This window comes from Hydra vulgaris, chromosome 14, assembly GCF_038396675.1.
Source record: "Hydra vulgaris chromosome 14, alternate assembly HydraT2T_AEP".
NCBI lineage: Eukaryota > Metazoa > Cnidaria > Hydrozoa > Anthoathecata > Hydridae > Hydra > Hydra vulgaris.
Genome location: NC_088933.1, coordinates 37,830,074 through 37,852,313, shown reverse-complemented (window position 1 = coordinate 37,852,313; position 22,240 = coordinate 37,830,074). Strand labels below are relative to the sequence as shown.

General features: G+C 28.5%; 2 protein-coding genes across 4 annotated transcripts in view; one reads left to right on the top strand and one right to left on the bottom strand.

The window, feature by feature from the left end:
• LOC101234331 (IQ motif and SEC7 domain-containing protein 1) overlaps positions 1-22,240 on the bottom strand; it is a 74,434-nt gene that overhangs the window by 7,899 nt on the left and 44,295 nt on the right. For all 3 annotated transcript variants that reach the window (XM_065817558.1, XM_065817557.1, XM_065817559.1), the window contains exons 7-13: positions 16,724-16,756; positions 16,381-16,608; positions 8,629-8,703; positions 8,023-8,142; positions 3,767-3,875; positions 624-745; positions 405-432 (exon numbers count right to left, since the gene is read on the bottom strand). In XM_065817558.1, coding sequence (XP_065673630.1) covers positions 405-432; positions 624-745; positions 3,767-3,875; positions 8,023-8,142; positions 8,629-8,703; positions 16,381-16,608; positions 16,724-16,756 — 715 coding nt within the window. The remainder of the gene's footprint in view (positions 1-404; positions 433-623; positions 746-3,766; positions 3,876-8,022; positions 8,143-8,628; positions 8,704-16,380; positions 16,609-16,723; positions 16,757-22,240) is intronic.
• The window catches only part of LOC100198448 (protein MCM10 homolog), a 168,447-nt gene continuing 155,246 nt past the window's right edge, over positions 9,040-22,240 (top strand). The window contains exon 1 of the mRNA XM_065817561.1: positions 9,040-9,074. The gene's annotated coding sequence lies outside the window, so the exon portion shown is untranslated. The remainder of the gene's footprint in view (positions 9,075-22,240) is intronic.

The window sequence follows — 22,240 nt, the reverse complement described above, 5'->3', positions numbered from 1 at the left end:
ATATAGTGTTTTCATTAATTGAATAGCCAATAGAAAATAGTTATTCGTTAAACTTTGATATCAAAGTTAAGGTTAAGGGATTATAACTATAGTACTATTCGTTAATAATCGTACAATGAATAACAAAATAAAACTATTAACTAGTACAACATTTAACAAATAAAAACTATTCATTTAATGAATAGTACTATTCATTTAACAAAATTCGTTTAATAAACATTAATATTTGTCAACAAATTAAACTATTATTAAATAGTTTATTGACTAAACATTTTAATATTTTTATAATATTAGTAATATTTCTTTTTTAAGACTAGAATTTCTATTTTTTATTTTTATATCTTTTTATACAATAATAATAAATATAAGTCATACAAGTTGAGTTGAACGAAAAAAATTCTTACCAATTCGTATATTTTCAATACCAGTTGTCTAAAAAAAAAGAAAGCAGTAGGGTATATATAGTAGAATAAAATCAAGATTTCAATGCAATTTTAACTTTTCTAGTGTCAAACAAATATCTACAATATCATCATAACATTATTTAATCATTATGATGAAACTAACAACATCATGAATTAATTAGTTAAAATCACAATCATTAAATTAAAAAAAAAAAGAACCTCTCTTATATATTCATCAAGCTCCTCAACAAATGAATGCCTTGTTTTGTCATCTTTAGTGTTGAAAGCTGCCACCACTTTTTTATCAAATTTTCCAGATAGTAAAATTCCGAATTTATAATCTAATAATTAAATTGATTAAAATTAAGTTTTATTAAACATTAAACAAATTTATTATATTTATAATGACTATATAATTATAACTTTAATAAAACTATTACTGGCCTCAAAAAATAGAGGCAAGCAAATACATTACCATTGTTTCTTCAGGACAATATTTTTCTAATAAGAATGCATTCAAGTTGCACATTGTCTTTTAATATGTTCTTTATTCCATAATACAGAAATTAATTCCATGATAAACTTTCAAATTGTTTATTAGTTTACTATTTTCAGAAAAACACTAAAAGTTTACATTTTTAGTTTACAAACAAAAATGTTAGAAATGTCACAATTTTTTGTGTGCAACATTTCAATTTTTTTGAAGAAGAAGACTACCATAACTATTCAACATCATTAAATTACTACTATATAAAATAATAGCAGCATGACTTCAAAAATCATGTTGATAAGTGTAAATTATGTCAATAAAACTATGTCATTGAAATTACATCATTAAAATTAATGTTATTAAAACTTTGTTAAGTAAACTATTGAAATTTAAAAGTTAAATATTTGTTTTTGCAAACTGAAAAAAAAAAAAAAGCTTATAAGGTGAGACATTTAAAAACCAATAAAAAGGCTCCCTAAAAATGTTAGAATTAATTTCTAAGACCATCCGCCTCCCAAATCAAAAAACATTTTGTAAACAAAAAAGTTCAACAATTCACTAAAAAATAAAACCAATAAATAAGAAATAAGTGCTTAATCTCAAGAAACTTAAAGAAAAAAGTTAAGAAAAGCAATTTTCATGCTACATACAAAAATTTACAACAGGTATGACTATGCTTAGTCCAAAACATATGTTAAACTTTAACAAAAAATTATTATTTTAGTTTAACAAAAATATATAAACACTACTGTTGGAAAAATTGTGGACACTACGAAAAATTATGTTTCTCATCACTTAGTGCCAAAAAAACCAACACAATCATGTTACGTGTTCTTGCATTGTTTATGTATACTGTTACCTAATTTTTTTGTTAAAGTACAAAATATTTTTTAAATGTTATCTATAGTAAAGTTTGTGTAAAAACCTTAACCGGGATTAACGGCTATGTGTGATATTTTACAATGCATATTATAGAAATTTTTCTGTTCTTTCTTTGTAATAAGTGAAATTACATTTGGTCCGTATGTGCTGTTTAGTTTTGTTGAGTATTCTTATGGTTTTTTATTGCTATTGTAGTTGTTTAACATTACATTTTCATTGTTTTTAGAAATTTTTCGATTATTTGTAGATTATTATGCCTCCTAGATGTAGAGAAGATAAACCTAATGATTTGAAATAAGCAGTTGTGAAGCAGCATGGTATGGGGTACTCATACAGACAGATATAATCAATGTTGGGGATTTCTCATAGTGCTGTTGGATCAATTATAAAGGTACATAAACGTGAAAATTTTTTTTGGGGGGGGGGGGTGAAACATTTTGACATTTTTAAAAACTTTGGTAGATGCTAGCAGAATGCAAGTGTTCAATTATGATTCTGCTATGATTTCTGTTTTGAAAATACAAAGAAGGTGGCTCATTGGATTCCTCTAGGAGAAAGTGTGGGAGAAAACATATCTTGTCAAATCAAGATTTGCGAGTGTTGGAGCTTACGATATGAAGATCTTTCACAAAGTCAACCAAATGCTTACAACAAGAACTTCAGAGCAGGGGAATCAATGCAGCCACCTCAACTACGCATGAGAATTTACGACTGGCTTTTGCAAAGAAGTTCATGCGAAAGAATGCAGACTTTTGGAGAAACCTGTTATTCACAGACGAGACCAAAATCTGCATTAGGAATGACAGTGGCAAAATTAGGTTGAGGAGAAACACTGGGGAAAGGTTTAAATTTGTGATGCCCACTGTAAAGCATCCTGCTGCTGTAATGATGTGGGGAGCATTTTCAGCTGGAGGGGCTGGATGTATATGTTTTCTGGAGCCTGATAAGACTTGCAATGCAAGGTGGTACTTGAAAGTGTTAGAGGGTCAGGTCAGTAGGTCAGCTAGACTTCTTTTTGGGGCTAATCAGGAGTTTTGGCTTTAAGATGATGGTGCACCCTGCCATAGGGCTAAGGTGGTTCAAGACTTTATTAAGGGTAAAGGTTGGCAGACTTTGGATTGGCCCCCTCAGTCTGCTGACTTGAACCCAATTGAAAATATCTGGTCAGTATTAAAAAGGAAGGTTTGGACACACACTTTTAGGAATACCACTGAACTCAAGGCCAGAATTATTAGAGTTTGGAATCATGAACTATCACTTAATTTTTTTGAAAAATTAGCATTGTCAATGACTGATAGGCTTTAAGCTGTTACTAATTGATGTTTTTTTATATATGGACTTTACTAAACTGTATTATTACTGTGTTTTGTGTTCAATATTGTGTGCATTGATTAATGAAATCCTTAGATCAGTTACTATTTTTACAAAACTCAAGGGTGTCCACAATTTTTCAGACAGTAGTGTGTGTGTGTGTTTTAAGATGTGACAACGCCGGTTTTTCCACTGAGGTCTTCATATATATATATATATATATATATATATATATATATATATATATATATATATATATATATATATATATATATATATATATATATATATATATATATATATATATATATATATATATATATATATATATATATATATATATATATATTTTATATATCAATATATTTTTAAATATATAATTAAGTATTTAGTGGTATTTATATATATACATATATATATGTGTGTGTGTATATATATATATATATTTAAATATATATATATATATATATATATATATATATATATATATATATATATATACAAATAAATATATACTATATAATAACAAAAATCTATATCATTATACAAAATATATACCACTTATAAATAACAAGCTGTTTATAAATATAGTGCTAAATAATAAAGTGTTTCATAAATAACCATAAATTATGTTTTGATAAAAAATTTTAAAAAATTTAACAAAAAACACAGAACTTACTTTCATTTGAAAATTCAGCAACACATTTTTCAAGTAATGAAAAAGATGCCTTACAACTAAAAACATGGCCAGATCCATGAACACCAGTTTTTCCACGTGGCTTTGCAAGCTAAATAAAAATTTATTGTAATAAATTGATTGCAATAAATTTATGACAATTAATTTATTGTAATAAAATGTTTGCAAATTTATGACAAGTTATTGTAATAAATTTATTACAATAAATTTATTGTAAAAAAAAAAATATTTAAGTTGATTTGGATGAGTAAAGTGAAAATTTTTAATCCAAATAAAAAGAAATAGTGACCCAATAACAAAGTGTTCAGTAGGAAACTTTTGTTTCTCTTTTGAAAAAATAAATCTTTTGAAAATAGTTAGTAAAGTAAAGAAAGTTAAAGTGTTTTTATTTTAAGAATATTATTTTTCTAGATTTTTATCTTTATTTATAAAAATTTATTAGCTCAATACTACAAGAGGGGTACACAGTGGTCCACTATGCATACCTCCATTAGTATTGTGCAGCAGCTATCAAACATAAAGTTATCAAAAACACTTTTTTTTTTGCTTTAGAATATTAAACTAGGATACTGATGGACCAAAAAACAAATTTTTTGTAAATTTAATAGTCAATTAAGCTTAATAGGGGTCCTTGAACATCAAGTAAACAAAGTTTGCAATTTTATTCAAAAATACCAACAAATTACATCCAAAAATAAAAAAGCTCTGAAAATGACCCATAATTACTTATTTTCTATTTTAAAAACAATTTTTTGAGCCTTATTTATTTTGGGCCTCCTCCAAGTTACAGTAACAAATGATAAAATAATAATTTTGGTCCTAACATAGCTCCATACCTCAGCACCTCTATTTTATTATAAGGGTAGATGCAGTAAGCAGCTATGCTGGTTTAGGGAGTTGAAAACTGGACATGTAAAAGAGGAGGGGAGAAAAGATATGAAAGAACTTTTAAGTGGTGCATGTGTGAAAAGGTTCATTAGGTTTCAGTTCATCAAAGAGACCAGGAAGGTGTTGATGACAAAGACTGAGTTTATCAAAGGTTTTAATAAACTTTAATCAATAGCCAATACTATCCAATACTGTAAATACTGTCATAGAATGGAGCTTTCCATAACTGATAATGAGGTATATACAGAATGAAAAAAAAAAAGAATCCCAATATTGAGAAAAAATTTGACAGTTGACTCTCTATCCTTAATAACTAGTTTATTTAGTGCTTTATATATATCAGCTATACCAAAAGTCATAAAACTTGTTAGAGAAAACTAAGAAAATATATATCAGCTATACCAAAAGTCATAAAACTTGATAGAGAAAACTAAGAAAATATATATCAGCTATACCAAAAGTCATAAAAATTGATAGAGAAAACTAAGAAAATATATATCAGCTATACCAAAAGTCATAAAACTTGATAGAGAAAACTAAGAAAATATATATCAGCTATACCAAAAGTCATAAAACTTGATAGAGAAAACTAAGAAAATATATATCAGCTATACCAAAAGTCATAAAACTTGATAGAGAAAACTAAGAAAATATATATCAGCTATACCAAAAGTCATAAAACTTGATAGAGAAAACTAAGAAAAGGGGCATGCTAATGAGAACAGGGTTGTCACTATAATTTTAAAAGTTTTTCCCTGAGTAAATTATATTTTTCCCTGAGTTTAGCTTTTTATATTACCTATGTTTTCCCTGAGTTTTCCATATTATTTCTGAAATCCCTGGCATTTAGACAAGGAAAACCTGGAAAACCCGGAAAACCCTGTATATATATATTTATTTATACATTTAGAATCTATTTTTAATTTAAATAGATTCTGAATGTACTAAATACAATGAAACAATATTTTTTATCAATTCTAAAATTGAACACAAATTTTTTTTCTTTAAAAGTTTTTAGTAACAAACTTTATCAATAAGTTTCTTCTTTGCATTTAATAGTTCTTAAACTGAATCTAACTCCATTGATTCTTTTTCTGTTCCGTCACATTTCCTCAGAACCGATCTTAAAAGCTTCATGTATTGAATGCAAACTACAACTCCCAATGTCAAATAAAGAATTTAACTCACACTCATTTCGGTATATAGAAAGTTTAAAAAACTTCCAATTTGTATTAGGCCTATCCATAGATACTTAGATCATTTTTGATAAGTCCAGACATTCTATTTATTTATTAAAACCTCTTAGTATATGCACTGCAGAAGAGTGTCCAAGAAAAACTGAATTCAAATAACGCACATTAACCTGGTTTTCTAGAGTATTCCAAAATCTAACAATAATATCTTTCAATCAATCAATAATAACTTTCATCAAATGAGACAACATAACATGGTGAACTTTTGATGGTTTCAAGAAGTAATGATTTAAAATATGGTGCTAACCCAAAATTAATCATATACCCTATTTTTGTTCTTCCTAATGTTAGTCCTTTTGCAACTTTACTATCTAGAAACATACTAGTAAATAATGAAGAAACAAGATCTGAAATTAAAATAATTTTAATTTCAGATCTTGTTTCTTCATTAGAAGCAACAACAAGTTCTAAAGTTCTTTGGCCTACTGCCAGGGGTACTGCTGGTGTAATAGTAGAACTTTTTATAACAGGTTTGAAAAAGTGACTTCTGGATTTAGCTAAAACATTAACTTGGTGCTTTTTACCTTCATTATGACTCTTAACTGCAAAACCTTTAACTTTTCATATTTGAAAAGTTAAAGGTTTTGCAGCAACTGCTACATCTAGCAAATTTATTGTCATTAGTCTTTACCATCCATTCTTTATACTCTGGGTGAGTAAGCCAATCATTTGAAAAAAATGTTTGATGCATTTTATTTATTATTATAACTCTAAAAAAATGCATTCTTCTTACAACAATATTATATATTTATAGATAAAATGACTACAAATTATAAAATTGAATATAATACATTTTTATATTATATTATTTAGGGTTCATCCATAAAGGACATTACGCAAATAGGGTTGTGGCCTAGATAAAAAGAGAAAAAAAGCACAAGGGAAAGAAAGGGGGTTATCAGAAAAGGATGTCACTTTCTAGATTTTTTATTTCAATGTTTTTATGAAGTTATTTTGAGATAATATTTTTAATTTTATTTTTCAAAAGTGTGGCAACAGTCTCAAACATCATTGTGAGATTAAACCAAACCAAATTTAAAATAAATTGAACAATCTTATAAAAAATTACTAATAATATACATTATGAATTTTAACTAGTTTAAACTATTGTAAATAATTTGATAAACAACTATTTTACAAAAATGGGAAAAAAAATTTCCCTAAGTATTCCCTGATTTAAAAAAAAATCCCTGAGTTTTTCAGGTTTTCCTTGGGATTCATGCTATTTCCCGGTTTTCCAGGTTGAGTGGCAACCCTGTGAGAAGCATGAAAACTCAAGATTGTTCTAAAAGATAAACTGAGTCTAGATGTTCCCGGATCCAAAGTTTCTGGGATATTAAATGATAGAAATAAAGTCAGCAGATTATTTAAAAAAAGAATTTTTAAATTTAGCAAAAGATGAATACTGCGCAATTACTGCCAATGCACTATGCTAGGAAGAACAATTGTTAAGGAGCTTTACTATATCCTGTCACAGGATATAGTAAAGGTCATTAACAACTCTTGTTGTTGAGCTACAATGATTTCTACAGCACAAATAGTTGCCTAAAGAAAAAAAGGTTAAAAAAAAATTTAATAAAAAATTACATGTTGTATTCATTACTGTGGCCGAAACCAAAAGGAAAACAATGACTAATGATGGGACTAATTATTACATATTAAACAGGTTGAATAATTTACAGTTATGTCAACAAAATATTGAAACTCTCTAATAAGTCTTGTCATGTCTTCCAACAAGGAGATTAACCATTGCCTATTTTAAGTTTATTGCTAGAACACTAGTCAAAACTATATCAAATATTACAGCTGGTTATAAATGCCCCAGTTCCAACAGCAGCATCAGGGGCATTTACCAAAAACCGTAATAGCCAGTAAAAAAAAAAAATTAATAAAAATTAAAATAAATGGAATAAAGCAGCGCTTCAAACTGAAATTTATTACTTTAAAGAAACTCTGTTCGAACAAAGTTTTATGGTTAACTTTTATTTTATAGGAAATAATATATATATTTTTTTCTAGAGCTAAAGATGGAAACTTTATTAAATTATATTTTAATTATTTATATTAAACTTTATTATCTATGAATTGATAACTTACTAGCAACAAGTCATTGAACAAAAATGCAAGTCGATTGTGAGGCTTATCTTTTCGGTTAGGATCATAGACTTGTTCGACTTGAAAAAGTTTTATAAACTGTCGATGACATGCAGCAATATTCTATAAAATATCAAACTAGTTAACATTGAAATTTTTTTTCCCTTATTCCAAAAAAAATAATAATAATAATTGAACAGAATAATAATATATTATTATAGATATAAAAATTTACTACTATTATTATGCTAACTATCCAAAATTATTTTATTTTACAACTACAATTGAATACATATTATAAATGATTAACAATAAAATCTTTATTGTGTAAGATTTTAAAATTCAAAACCGCTGTATAGTACCAAACATACATGCTAACAAACAATACATACAAACACAACAAAGTTTAAGAAGAGATTTATCTACAGAAAATTTATAGAAAAAATAGTAACTATGACAACAACTTATTATGATCGTAAAGTAAAATTACTAAACATTAAATATTTTGTTAAAGCTATAACATACAACTGACATATAATATAAAAATAGAAAAGAATCAGGATTGATTGCATGTGCGTACAAAAAATTTTTAAATGTTATTTAACTTACTGGAACTTTGCCAATAAAACTGTTCTCAATTTGTCGCAACTGTGTTGTATGATCAGCACCAGTTGCAAACTCATTCTACAATAAATACAAAAAATAAAATAATAATTAAATATACATATATATATACATATATATATATATATATATATATTTGTTTATATGTAAAATATATAAACATATATATATATTATATATAAAATATATAAACATATATATATATATATATATATATAAACATATATATATATATATATATATAAACATATATATATATATATATATGTATATATATATATATATATATATATATATATATATATATATATATATATATATATATATATATATATATATATATATATATATATATATATATATATATATATATATATATATATATATACTAAAAAACGCATACTGAAACTTTTTAGTCCCTGTGTAATAAGGTATAATATATATATTAAATATTTCTCAACTGGGAGGTAATCCACTGTTATTCAGGGTGGTAGCCCTCCCACCATCACAGCAATATAAAAAAAGCACATAATTTAACATTCCTTCATCTTGTACAAGGTATTATGGTTAATAAAATTGATGCAAATGGTTACTCAGCCATTAAAAACTTAGCACTGTCTATCGCACACCTGGATATGTGGATAATGGAGCTCATTAACATCATTTCAGAACAGAAAGCTACTATCAACCTGAAAGCCAACCAAATAAAAAAATTTGAACAAAAATTAGCAGTTATTGAAACCAAAATCAACTCTCAACCATCAACCCAATCAAGCCCACACCAGCCATCCTGGAGTAATATTGTCAGAAACAAGCCAAAATTAGCTCCGATAAACTCTCGCAAACTCGCTACACATGAGAATTTCAAGACATACAGAGTCAGTCCTGACTTGTCTCCTTCTGAAAGAGAACTTGAGTACCAACTACCCAAAGACCGCAACATTCGTAATAGTAAACTACGTAATGATAACCCTGAAGCACCCTTTCACTGGGGCATTCGCGATGGAGCAACCATCAAGATCTGCGGTGTCCTAAGTTCTCTCTCCACTTTAACTAACTAGCAATATTCTCAACACCAACCATCTGTACCACTAATATGCGCTGTAAAAAAATTGAGATTTTTAATAAATTTCTCATAGATACCAACATTGACATTGCCTGTTTAACTGAAACCTGGCTTAACCCCAGCGGTAAGCAAATTATTCTTTCTCAAATCAATAATAATTACACTTGCATAAGCACTGAACGTCAAGATTGCATGGGTGGTGGTACTGTTATATTCATAAACAAAAAATACTCAGATAAAATAGAAAAAATAAAATTAACTACAGACTACTCGTTTAATTTGGTGCCTAAACGAGAAATCGAACAACCACTAACAACCACTTGTGTGTACCCAAAATTACTCCCCCGAGGATACTCTACCTGCCTAGTTATATGTGCCTATATCCCGGTTTGGTCTAAAAGTGAGCAGCGCAATGCATCTTATCAACTTGCACAACTCATTGAACCAGCTATAACTCGTTGCACAATTGGCAACAAACCACTAATATTTCTTGCAGGGGATCTAAATGGCTGCCCTACTGACTTTATTTGTGGTTCTCACCAACTCATTCATCTCAATACACACCCCACCAGAAAAACATCTATTCTTGACATCATCTTGAGTAAGGCCCCTAAATGCTGTGTCGAATACCCTTCCTAGTTTTGGGAATTTAGATCACCTTGTTGTAGTTAGTCAACCTCCTCTAAATCTCTATAAATCTACTCACCCGGTTCCCCACAAGGTTACTTACCGGTCAGGTAGAATTGCTGACACTGTTGCACTGATACGATCTACCAATATTGAAATCTTAGTTGATTCACCGTATGAAATACAAGTTGCTTGCAACAACTTTTATCATTCTATACTCTCTGCCCAAGACATCTGCCAACCTCTAAAATCAACAACGCTTGTTAACCCTAAGCCTTGGATGACACCACTTATTCAAGGCCTTATAAAAGAGTGTCAACAACTCTTTTTCTCCGGGTACTACAAAGAGTGGAAAACACTTGCAAATCGAATTAGTAAACTAATTACCAAAAGAAAGAGAATCTACAACAGGCGTTTCACTACTGGAAAAACAGATTTTTGGCATAAAATCAGCCTTGCTGATAAAGGTCAAATCACCACCCCTATCTCTGAGACACTAACAAAACAATTAAATGATCATTTTCAAAGTATTTGGACTGGCAAGAAACAACACAGCCTCTCATGCTTCATTAACCGAGAGGCAAACCCGCCTACTACCCCCATTTTTACCGTTAATAACATTGCCAAGCAACTCAGCAAACTCAAACCAGGTTCCTCAGGACTAGATGATCTCTCTCTGTTTTTACTCAAATCTGCTCGCTTTGAAATTGCCTCATTACTCTGCATCCTATTCAACCACCTCATAGAAAACAGTTATCTACCTGACCAATGGAAATCAGCAAACATAACACCGATTCCAAAAATTTCTAACCCACACTCGTCTAATGACTATCGACCAATTGCCATTACATTCGCATTATGTAAAGTTTTTGAACGTATTATTATCATATTCATTGTCCATCACACCAAGCACTTATCGGTCTCAAGCAAACAGTTCGGTTTCCTTCCAGGCCGAAGTACGATGGACGCTATTATTCAAGTTATAGAGGACTGGAGTCATGCGAAAGATAACAACAAATCAATTTATGCAATATTGTTTGATTTCGAAAAAGCTTTTGATCTTGTCAGTCATGACAAGTTACTGTTAAAGTTAGTGAACATTCTACCTAGCTGGCTCACCTCTTGGATCGCAGCTTACTTATCTAACCGTCAACAAAGAATTAAAACAAATGATCACACCACTGACTGGAAATGTATCGAAGCAGGTGTACTTCAGGGTAGTGTTCTAGGTCCAATCCTGTTCATTCTATTTATTTCCGACATTAACATCTATCTTCCACCTGAAACCATCCTCGAAAAATATGCTGATGACATACTGACCTATATAATTAATGATAAAGTTCCTACCAACCTACCTCAACCCATTGTTGATGGCGTCACTCTTTGGTCTAAGGTAAATGGAATGAAACTTAATGGCCCGAAATGTAAAATCATAAGAATTATTCCCAGTTGCTCCGAAATTCAAGCTTTACCATCCATTGTACTCAATAATACTGAACTTGAAATAGTCAGCACCCACAAATACCTTAGAATCATGCTCAATGAGAATATTGATTGGGATGAACAATGGACAAAAGTTTACAACAATATAAAATCAGTACCATATCTGCTCAAACATCTTAAGCAAATTGGACACACTCAGCCAAACCTTTTACAGGTCTACCGATCTTACGCTATTATTTTATTTTTTTTTATTTGAATTTTTCATGCTATATTTTTCTATACAATGTTTTTATCCGAAGATATTGTTGGCTTAGCATAGGAACAGCCACAAATAGTCATTAAGACTAATCCAAAGTAGCGTCCGTTATTGACCAACATTTTTGCGTACAGAAGTACTACTCAAGCGCTGAGTTGGCGGTGGCAGGATTTGAACCCGTATCGTGCAACAGTCCGGGTCTTAACTTTCCGTTTAACGCTCTAACCAACTGAGCTATCCAGCCACGACTGAGCTATCCAGCCACAAACTGAGCTATCCAGCCACCAACTGAGCTATTAGCCACTTGATATGTAATGGTCCTATTTTCACTTTGTGCAGTGCTTATAATTTTTTTTTAACACTGTTTTTTTGTGGTTTTTTGATTAGCCTTAATAGATGAATAACAGTTTAAAATAAAAAAAAATAGATTATTGGTGATTTTGGGTTTGGGTTGAGGAAGCAATTGTATTTTTAATCCTTATTTTTAGAAAATATGAAGACAGATCAGAGTTTGATATTTGAAAAAAAAAACTGAATCAAACATTTTTGAACTTGATGAAACAGTTACAGTAAAATTATATAACTTTGTTGATGAACAGTGATGTAATGCTCTAAGACCCCTACCTCTGACAAAGCTAATCTAAACTAATAATTTTGGTTCTCATATTTGCTTTTTCTTTTGCGCTTGACTTTATTAGGAGTTGTGTCGGCATCAGAAGTATAATATTCTACGTTGCATAAAAGCAAAAAGTTGCACAAAGGAAAAATTGTTGTCAATTATTACTTCTTTTTTTTTTACAGAAAGTGTACAAAAAATACAAAAATTTTTTGGCACTTAAGATCTACAACGGCTTTCTGAGCCAATGTTCAATTTGGCGTTTTATTCGTTTATGATATTCAGTGCTCATCTTTTCATTGATAATTTTGGATATATACTGCTGGGAAACATTGAATCTTTTGGCTAAGCTACACTGTGAAACACCTTATCAATCGATTCTTCTAGGTGTTTCATCTGTTTCTTAGGCATTTTTTTTGCAGTTCGACCACTTCCAACTTTTCGTTAAAGTTGTACATGGTTGATTTCCACGTACATGGTTGATTTCCACGTACATGGTTGATTTTAGGACATTTTCCATGGAAAATGATTGACAAAAAACATTTTGTTATCTTTTTGGTGCAAATCCAAAGTGGGTAAACTCGTTTACTTACAGAGTGTGTACTTGTTTTTTACGGAGTAAATGAGTGTACACTTTACACTCGTTTATGGAGTGCCTCTTGATTATTCGAACTTTTAGACATGTTTAATTAGGTTCTGAAAAAAAAAAAAAGACTATGTTATATTGTAGAGGAATAAATTTGCAACATGATAGGTAGGATTATAAAATTAAAAAACATTGTTATACATATAAATTGAAGCTACAAAGTTTGTGCGGATTTTTAGTTGTAACATGTTAGATTTTATAGAGGTTTTAAACAGATTTATAAGATATAAGATAGATGATACATTTGCAAAGGGTTGTATATGTGATTTTCAAGAGAGGTCAGGTGAGAATGATAATCCAATATGATGTAAAGTAGAGAACTCAGTATAAGTGTTGTTATTTTATCTATATAGGAATGTCAACAATACTGTGATAGTTGTTTGCAATAGATAACGAGAGTAAATAACAGAGTTTTATTGATAACTTAGTTGGAGTGAAACTTATTTAATTTGTTTGATTTAAAAAACTTTCCCAGATACACCATATAAAATAAGGTTATGGAGAAGACCAGTATGCCAGATTTTATTAAAAGTCTTTGATATATCGAGAGCAATAGTTGTTGCTGTATTGATTGCCAGAGAGTAAGTTGTTCAGCTCATAATGAGATATTAAAAGTTTGTTAACTAAAAAATGGCAATAGGATAATAACCTCACATCCTTTGCTAATAATAGTAAGAAGCACTAGTTACAAGGATCAGAGAGTTTTGTATGTTTACTACTTACCCCTGTATAAAGGTTTTGTGTGTTTACTAGTTAGAGATCATCAGTTTTTAGAAATTGACACAGATGTCACATACTATTCCAGGAAAATATGAATCAATTAAGCATTTATTAAATAGTTTTGAGAGTAATGAAATAAGTTTTGAAAAACATACTTTTAATGGTGTAATAGGAATGTTGTCTGGATTACAGGCTGCAATCCAGACAAGTACAGAAAAATAAAATTAAAATTCCAGGAATTTTCCAGGTTATTTCTCTTCCTATCCACACACCCCCCCCACCCACCCCATAACCAAAAATAAAAAATAAATAAATTTCAGGACTTAACAGGATTTCACTTAAAAAATTTTGCATTTGAAAAAACTATTAATATGACAATATTATATAATATGGATAAGTTCTTGCTTAGTATTTTTTTAATCACATCTAACTTATTGATATCTTTCTATTTTGCTCTGCATAACTTTTTTTGTTTATTTGACTCTTTTGAAATCACTTTTCTTTTCTGCACTAATAGCAACAAATAGTTAGACCTGTTAGATAAGAACTCAATTTGACTTTGAAAAATTGAGTTCTTATCTTAGCATTTTATTCAGACAGCTTTCAACTCATCGCAAACAATCTTTCGCTTTAATGCCAAATTAAAGTTAGTTTCTTTTTTCAATTTTTACTTTTGTAAGTCTTTGCGGTATTGACTGCTTGCATTTCTAGTATGATGCTGCATCTCTCTGCCAAATTGATGCTTTCAGGAATTTCTTCGAAACACAAAAGGTGGTCTTTAATAGTATGTAAAGCAACTAATAATTTCTTCTTCAAGTTTTTAACTAAAAGTTGCTTATTGATACTAAAACCACGCTTGATCGATTTCTGTTCATGTGAGAGCACAAAGACCCAAAAACTTTATAAGCCCAAAATTAAGAAAATATGTTTGTTTTTAAAATTTTTAGGTTACTGCATCGGCTGCATCAAAATCATTATCTATTACCTCATTTGTAAATAAAAAATGAGATTACTGAGTGGAGACTTTATGAATGGAGTAAAACAAAAACAAAAAGAAAGGTAAAAACTTTATTGATATTTTCTTTATTGATATTTTCATCCAGGTGAAAATTCTGAAATGCATTTTTATTAATGTCAACAACTTCAAATAGTTTTCGAGATTTTTTTTTTTGCAAGCTCTGCAGACTTTAGTGACAGACAATTACAATTTACTAATCTTTGCTAAAGAATAGTGAAACTGTTAATTCAATTTAAAAACCTTTTGTCATCTCTAACCTTCAATCAAGAGCCCTAAGGCAGAGGGTATTTTAAATGAGAGTTAACTCCTCCTAGCGTTTGCCTAGAATAGCCAATCCTACAAGCTAGATATTTTTTAAAAGTTTTCATATATATATATATATATATCAGGCCTTGTTAAGAAGCGTTACGCAGCTCGCATTTTGCTTGCGAAAAGGCAATTTGCCTACGCATTCAGCAGTTTTGCGTTACGCAAAAACTTTTATCTTTTAGAATATTTAAATTATCTTTTGATATTGTTTATGTGACATTTATTCAGAAGAAATAAAGTAAAAGCATTTAACCACAATTGTAAACTAATAGATTTTTTGTTAAAGAAACAGTTTGTTTAATAATTTTTTGTTGTTGTTAAAAATTAGTTAAAGAAAATAAAGTGTTTTAAGTTTTATCTTAAGGAATTAAATATATAAATTCCTTTTAAATATATAAATTATTTTTTGTCATAATAGTTTAAAAAATGCACGATTTATTTTGATGAAAATATTTTATTATTCATTATCAATTCAATAATGTAAAGTTTTAATGACGTTCGTTTAATTTATGAAAATAAACTATGATCACAAATATGTTATCGGTAACTAATAAAACTCTTTATTGTTTAAAAACACTATTATAAAGAGTTAACAAAAAAATTTAATAACAGTTAATAAAATAACCAAAAACCAACTGTAAAATTATAAGAAAATAAACAAATATTATGTTATGTTTTATGAAAAAAATATTTTTTTCAAAATAAAATTTATTTAAAATTTGAAAAAAAATAATAAAAATGATTTTTCAAATAAGAACTAAGATTTTATTTGTAACTTTTGTTATAGTGAGAAAAAAAACTGTCGGTATGATTTTTAACGCGTTAATAAAATAACTTTAATTACAATGTGGTACTTGAAAATACGTTAGTAACGCAACATAACTTCTAACAATACAAAATATATTTGCTATATATATATATATATATATATATATATATATATATATATATATATATATATATATATATATATATATATATATATATATATATATATATATATATATATATATATTGAATATTGTTATCAACAAACCTTTTGAATTCTCAGGTACATTTCTTTTAACATTTCATGATTCAAATCATTTCCTTTATCTGTTCCACGTAAATTTTTCAAAAAATCATCCATAGTCATTCTTTGCTTGACATTCTGATTATGTAGATCAGTATTAAGCATAGCAAGAGCAAATGAAAGCAGCAAAATTGTATCAGCATTATCAGAAATATACCCAGGGTTACATTCCACATAGCGTTCTGAAAAAACCTTAAATAAAAAAATACTTTATAATACACAAATATTTAGGGATCTTCAATTATAATGAACTATTGACACAGTCTTTAAAATATTTACAGATAAAAAATTTTAAGATAGTTTGTACCTGTAAAAATTTTTCAACAGTTTGAGCTTCACCCTAGAAATAAAAAAATACAGAAATTAAGAAGATACAATAAAACAATTGTATTAAAGAGAGAAAATAATATTTCTATCAATTTTTAAATAAATTTTTATAAAGCCACTTGTATTTTAACTTATAAGATAAACTTTATAAAGACACTAGTATTTTGATAAACTTTATAAATTTTTTAAAGTAGGTATGCGGAAACCTGTGTTTTATGGAACCGAATTTTGTGCTGAAATTCTGTGCCACTTTTTTTGAACTTTTTTTTAGGTAGCATCAGGCGTATGTTTTTTTGCGGTGTTTCTTTTTAGAAACATAACTAAACTTAGATTATTTTTAAAAAATAGAAATTAGTAGTTAAACTTGATTTTTATACGACATTTATGTATGGTTGGTAAGTTTTGTATTAACTTTATTTATTTTAAAAACTTATTTGTTGTTCTCATATTAAACTATTCTCGAAAGAATCCTCAGATAGTTTGCAAACCTACTCAGATTTTTACACATATTTTCTATCAACCTACTAAATTTCTTAAAAAAATACTATTGATCAGAATGCCTATAAAAGTTAGCAGTTTTGGCACCTTATTTCTGTTTTTCAGATTCCATAGTGGGTGGTACGAGGGGGTAAAGAACAAACTTGAATTTCATCAGGTTAATTTAGTATTTATATATAGATGGTTAAGCGCCAAACCAATCTGCAATTATTTTTAATTTTTTCGGTTTAGTGTCTTTTGTTAAAGATTTTTAAACTTTGCGTCAAATTATCTCATTTCAACATATTTGTTGTATAGGCTGGTTTGGCGCTATCATCCATATGTTGTATGTATAATTAATGAATTAATCTAATAAAATTATGAAATAATTTTATTGATTATGTTGATATATTAATGCAATGTTACTCTGTTAAATTTTAGGAATAATACTGCATTAATAATATTTTTAACTTAATTATATTTAGAAGACAAAAAAATGCCTAAAAGCGAAAATGCATGAAAAGTTCAGGTTTCTTTCTTTAGAACATTTTAAAATGAGTATAGATTACATAATATTAGGCTGTTTTTTTGTTTGTTTATGAAATCTTTTTTTTTAATATTTATTTTGTTATATTCATTTTTTTTTTATATTTATTTTGTTATAAACAAACTATTTTCTATGCATCTCCCAGCTTAGTTATTCTCTATAACAAATTTTATTTTGTTTTAAGTCTGTTATTTACTAAATATCTTTATTGTTTTAGTTCTTATATTGGTATATATACAATATTCTTTTGTAAAATGTTTTATATATATAATCTCTTATTTATTAAATTAAAGTATTGCCTTAGGTTTTCCTACCTCTTTAATTTTTACATTACCTTAATATTCAAACAGTCAACTTTCCAACTCGGTTTCCAGAAAACCCGAATCATTAACCTTCTCTACTCGACTTATGTCTTGTTTCTGATCCCAGTTAGTGCTCTGATCTTTTTAAAACTATTACCTTATTCTTCTTCATCATCTGAATCCCCCTATCATTGTACCTATTACAACTACCTTAAGTTGACTGGGACTCTTTTCGTGATTTCTTTCATGATGGCCCTTGGGTAGAAATTTTTCGTCTTCCTGCTGACAAATGTACTTCTTACAAAACTTTCTGAATTCAGGCTGGCATGGAATCTTTTATTCCATCTCGATGATTCCAGGTCAAGCCTCACTCTCCTCCATGGTTTTCCTCGCATTGTGCTGCTGCAATTTCCAATCAAAACCGTTACTTCCATATCTATCAGCAAAACAATTCTCCAGAAAACAGGCGTCTGTTTATTACTGCTAGAAACCATTGTAAAAAGGTTTTGTCTAACGCTAAAGCCCGCTACTCTCAGGTCATGAAATCTCGTATTTCATCATAAAAATTAGGCTTGTGACTTCTGGAGAATCTTTAACAGTATCAATAGTAAAAATTTATAACAAATTTTCTTTTTTTGTTTTGTTTCAATTCTTGTTATTTTACTTTAACGCATATATTATTTCCTTCTAAAATAGTATGTTTAAAAAATTCTGGTACATAACAAAACTCTCCTTGGACTTCCTTAACTCTTCTTTCGAAGTCCTTAAACTTCTCTCTGTTTTCTTTTCTCCTTTTTATCTGTTATATTATTTTGTTATTGACATTACTATGATTTTTATACTTTTTATTTTGCATTATTATAAATGATTATCTCTATTTGCTACAAATGTTTTATTTTGAATATAGTAGTAAAAATATATACAGGTTATACTGTTTTATATTACTGTATTTCATATTATTATCATTTTTTTAATTATTGTTATTGTTATTATTACTGTTATATTATTATCATATTGTTATTATTATTTGTATTATTACTATGCTATAATTTATTCCATATTCCATCATAGGTCTTTACACGTCATCAGTTTATAACTGTTTGTTATTATGTCCTGCATGATTGTGTGTATATATATATATATATATATATATATATATATATATATATATATATATATATATATATATATATATATATATATATATATATATATATATACAGTTATTATCAAAGTGAAAACATATTGATTTTGTTATACAGTAATATAAGTTTATATACAGTACTGAAATTATTATTATGGATTTTTAAGTTTTTAAATAATAATCAAGTTTTTTACTTCAAAAATGATCATCACAGAAAAATATAGTCACAGATTATATATTCTAGGTATATTAAAGTTTTTAATACTTGGTTTGACCACCTTTAGCAGCTTTCAATGCTTTCACTCTCTTGGGCATGCCCATGATTAAATCACAGCACAATTTGGTAATTGCCTCGTTGTGAAACCAGACATAGATTAACCTCTCTACAAGCTGCCATTTTGTAGTGATAGGAACTTTATGTATTTCGTCCTTCAAAATATCCCATAAATTCTCAAATGGGTTCATATCTGGTGAATTCCCAGGCCATTTGAGCACAGAAAATTCATTCTCTAGGAGCCATGCCTTTGACAACTTGCCTGTATGGCATGGAGCACTATCCTGTTGAAAGATATAGTCTTTATCAGTAAACCAATCATGGATTTGAGGAACCAGACATTTCTCTAACACTTCTATATACTTTCTCTGGTTCATCAATTCCAACAGCAATTGTTGACTCAACTGAGAATACAACCTGAAATAAAAAAATGCCTGATAAGTATCTCAGAAATCATAGTAAAAAAATTACATTTATAGTCATGATTAACACCTACTGATATTAGTCAGAAAACATGATGAGACTCAATAAAATCATATAATAGAAAAATATAAACTGAATAAAATCTTATAGAGAGGTCTAATAGAGAGCTAAATTAATGATTACCTTGGGCCAATCTTCTTCCATCCAACTTTCATGCTCAACAGCCCAATTATGCTTGGCATGTTTCATTTTGTCTGTGAGTCTTGGCTTTTTCCTTGGTCTGTATGCCTTCATTCCTTTCTCCAACAACCGATTATTCACTATTTTACAGCTTACATTAATGCCCTGACTTGCTAATTCCATAGATATCTTTTTGCAAGAACTTCTTCTATCACTGAGGGCCATTACTTTGATTTTTCTCTCAAGTCTAGGGGTAGTTATTCAATTAAGACCACATTTTCCAACTCTTCCAGCTTCAACTTTTCTACCTTCATCCAGTTTTCTTTTCACAGTACTAACTGTTTGTGTTGAAATCTTTAACTTCTTAGCTCATTTTGTTTTAGGCCACAATTCTCTAACAAAACACAGATTTGTCCTTTTTTTCTAGGACTTAGGTCCTTTCTTTTCCCCATCACTTCAAAATTAGTCAAAAATGTCAAATATTTTGCTTAAAAGTTTCTTTTTTATTTGTTCAGAACTGAAACCAAATATTTGTAGAGTCCAAGTACATACCAGGTACACCATACACCATAGAGAGTAAAAAGAAAGTGACACAAACTCCAATTAATATATTTCAGAATTTACAAGTACATTTTAGCAACAGTGCACTATTATGACCCTAGAACGAAAAAAACAGATCAAAATGGATTTCATTTAAAAATAAAATAGTCCCTTTACTTTACGTATGTATATAATTATAACAAAATGTATAATCAACCACTGAACACCTTTTGGATGCCTTAGTTAATGGAATTTGGTGAAAATTCCAAAAATCCATAATAATAATTTCAGTACTGTATGTGTAATATAATGTAGCAAGTTTTTTTTTCTTCTCATATCTCTCTTTTGTAATATTTAGTCCTATCTACAATTACTACCTCTGGTAAGTTTATTAATTAGAACTTTGTCGAGGAGACAAGTTTTGACCACATAGGTGGTATCCAGGTAGTACAAAATCTGGCTGCACTTTTTTGCAAAAAAATAAACTTTTTTTAAAAATGATCTAAATAGATTTTTTTGAAATAGAAAATCAAATGTTTTAGATTTAATTAAAAAAAAATTGTGCTCCATTGATGAATAGCTTGTTAAGATAATTTCTGCTTGTCTTATTTTAGTTAAAGTTATCAATATAGGAGATTTTTTCTCCCTTTTCATTAACGAGACTCTAAAGGAGGAGACAGCAAGTGTAATTCACTATGGGAATCTTTAGTGAGGCTAAAGAAAGATCGCCTTATGCAACAATTTGTTATATTTTGTAAAAACTAGGATAAAAAATGAGTCAAACCTATAATTATCTAGATAGTTTAGATCAATTATTTAGAGAAAATTAAGTTATGTGGTCTATTCATTCAGAGCAACAGTTGCATGTACTCTCTTTTAAACTCTCTTTTAGAGTTTATATTGTCTACCAAGCAACTTGATGACTTTGATAATGTAATGTCAGATAGAACTTTTGGAAAAAACTCTGCCACGCATTGTATAATATTGGAACGATAAAATACTATATATAGAATATATAAATGAATGGAATGATATGATACATAGTATTCAAAGTCTGTTATGTATGATTAAGATATATTATCAAGATATGTCAAGACATAGTTTACACTATTTCTTACTGGAATAAATATTTTACTAATACTAAAGCTGTTGACTGCAACATGAAAAAATTGCAGTTTGTTGCTGATGTTACTAAATTTACAACAGCTAATAATAATATTACTAGTATGAAAACTTTCAAAATAGATACCGCAGGTGATGAAACTTGCAAAAAGGTATTGCAAGTCATAAAACTTGCAAAAAAGAGTCATATCAAGTCAGGTATATAAAGTAACTGACCACATGTTTTTATTTTTACTTCTTTTACATATATTAAAAAGCTTAAAAAAATATAATATTTTGAATCTCAAGTTTGGTCTGGTATTTATTGTTCTTAAAGGATTCATTTTTCCTGACTCATGAAGATTCAAAATTTTTACTTTTTATTATTCTTTCAGATGCATTATTTGTATGTTTTTAGAGAAAATTAAAAGTATTTGACTTGAAATGACCTTAGTGCAAGTGTTGTGACTTGCAAAATTTTTTGATAGGCAGCTCTAGTTTACCTTCAT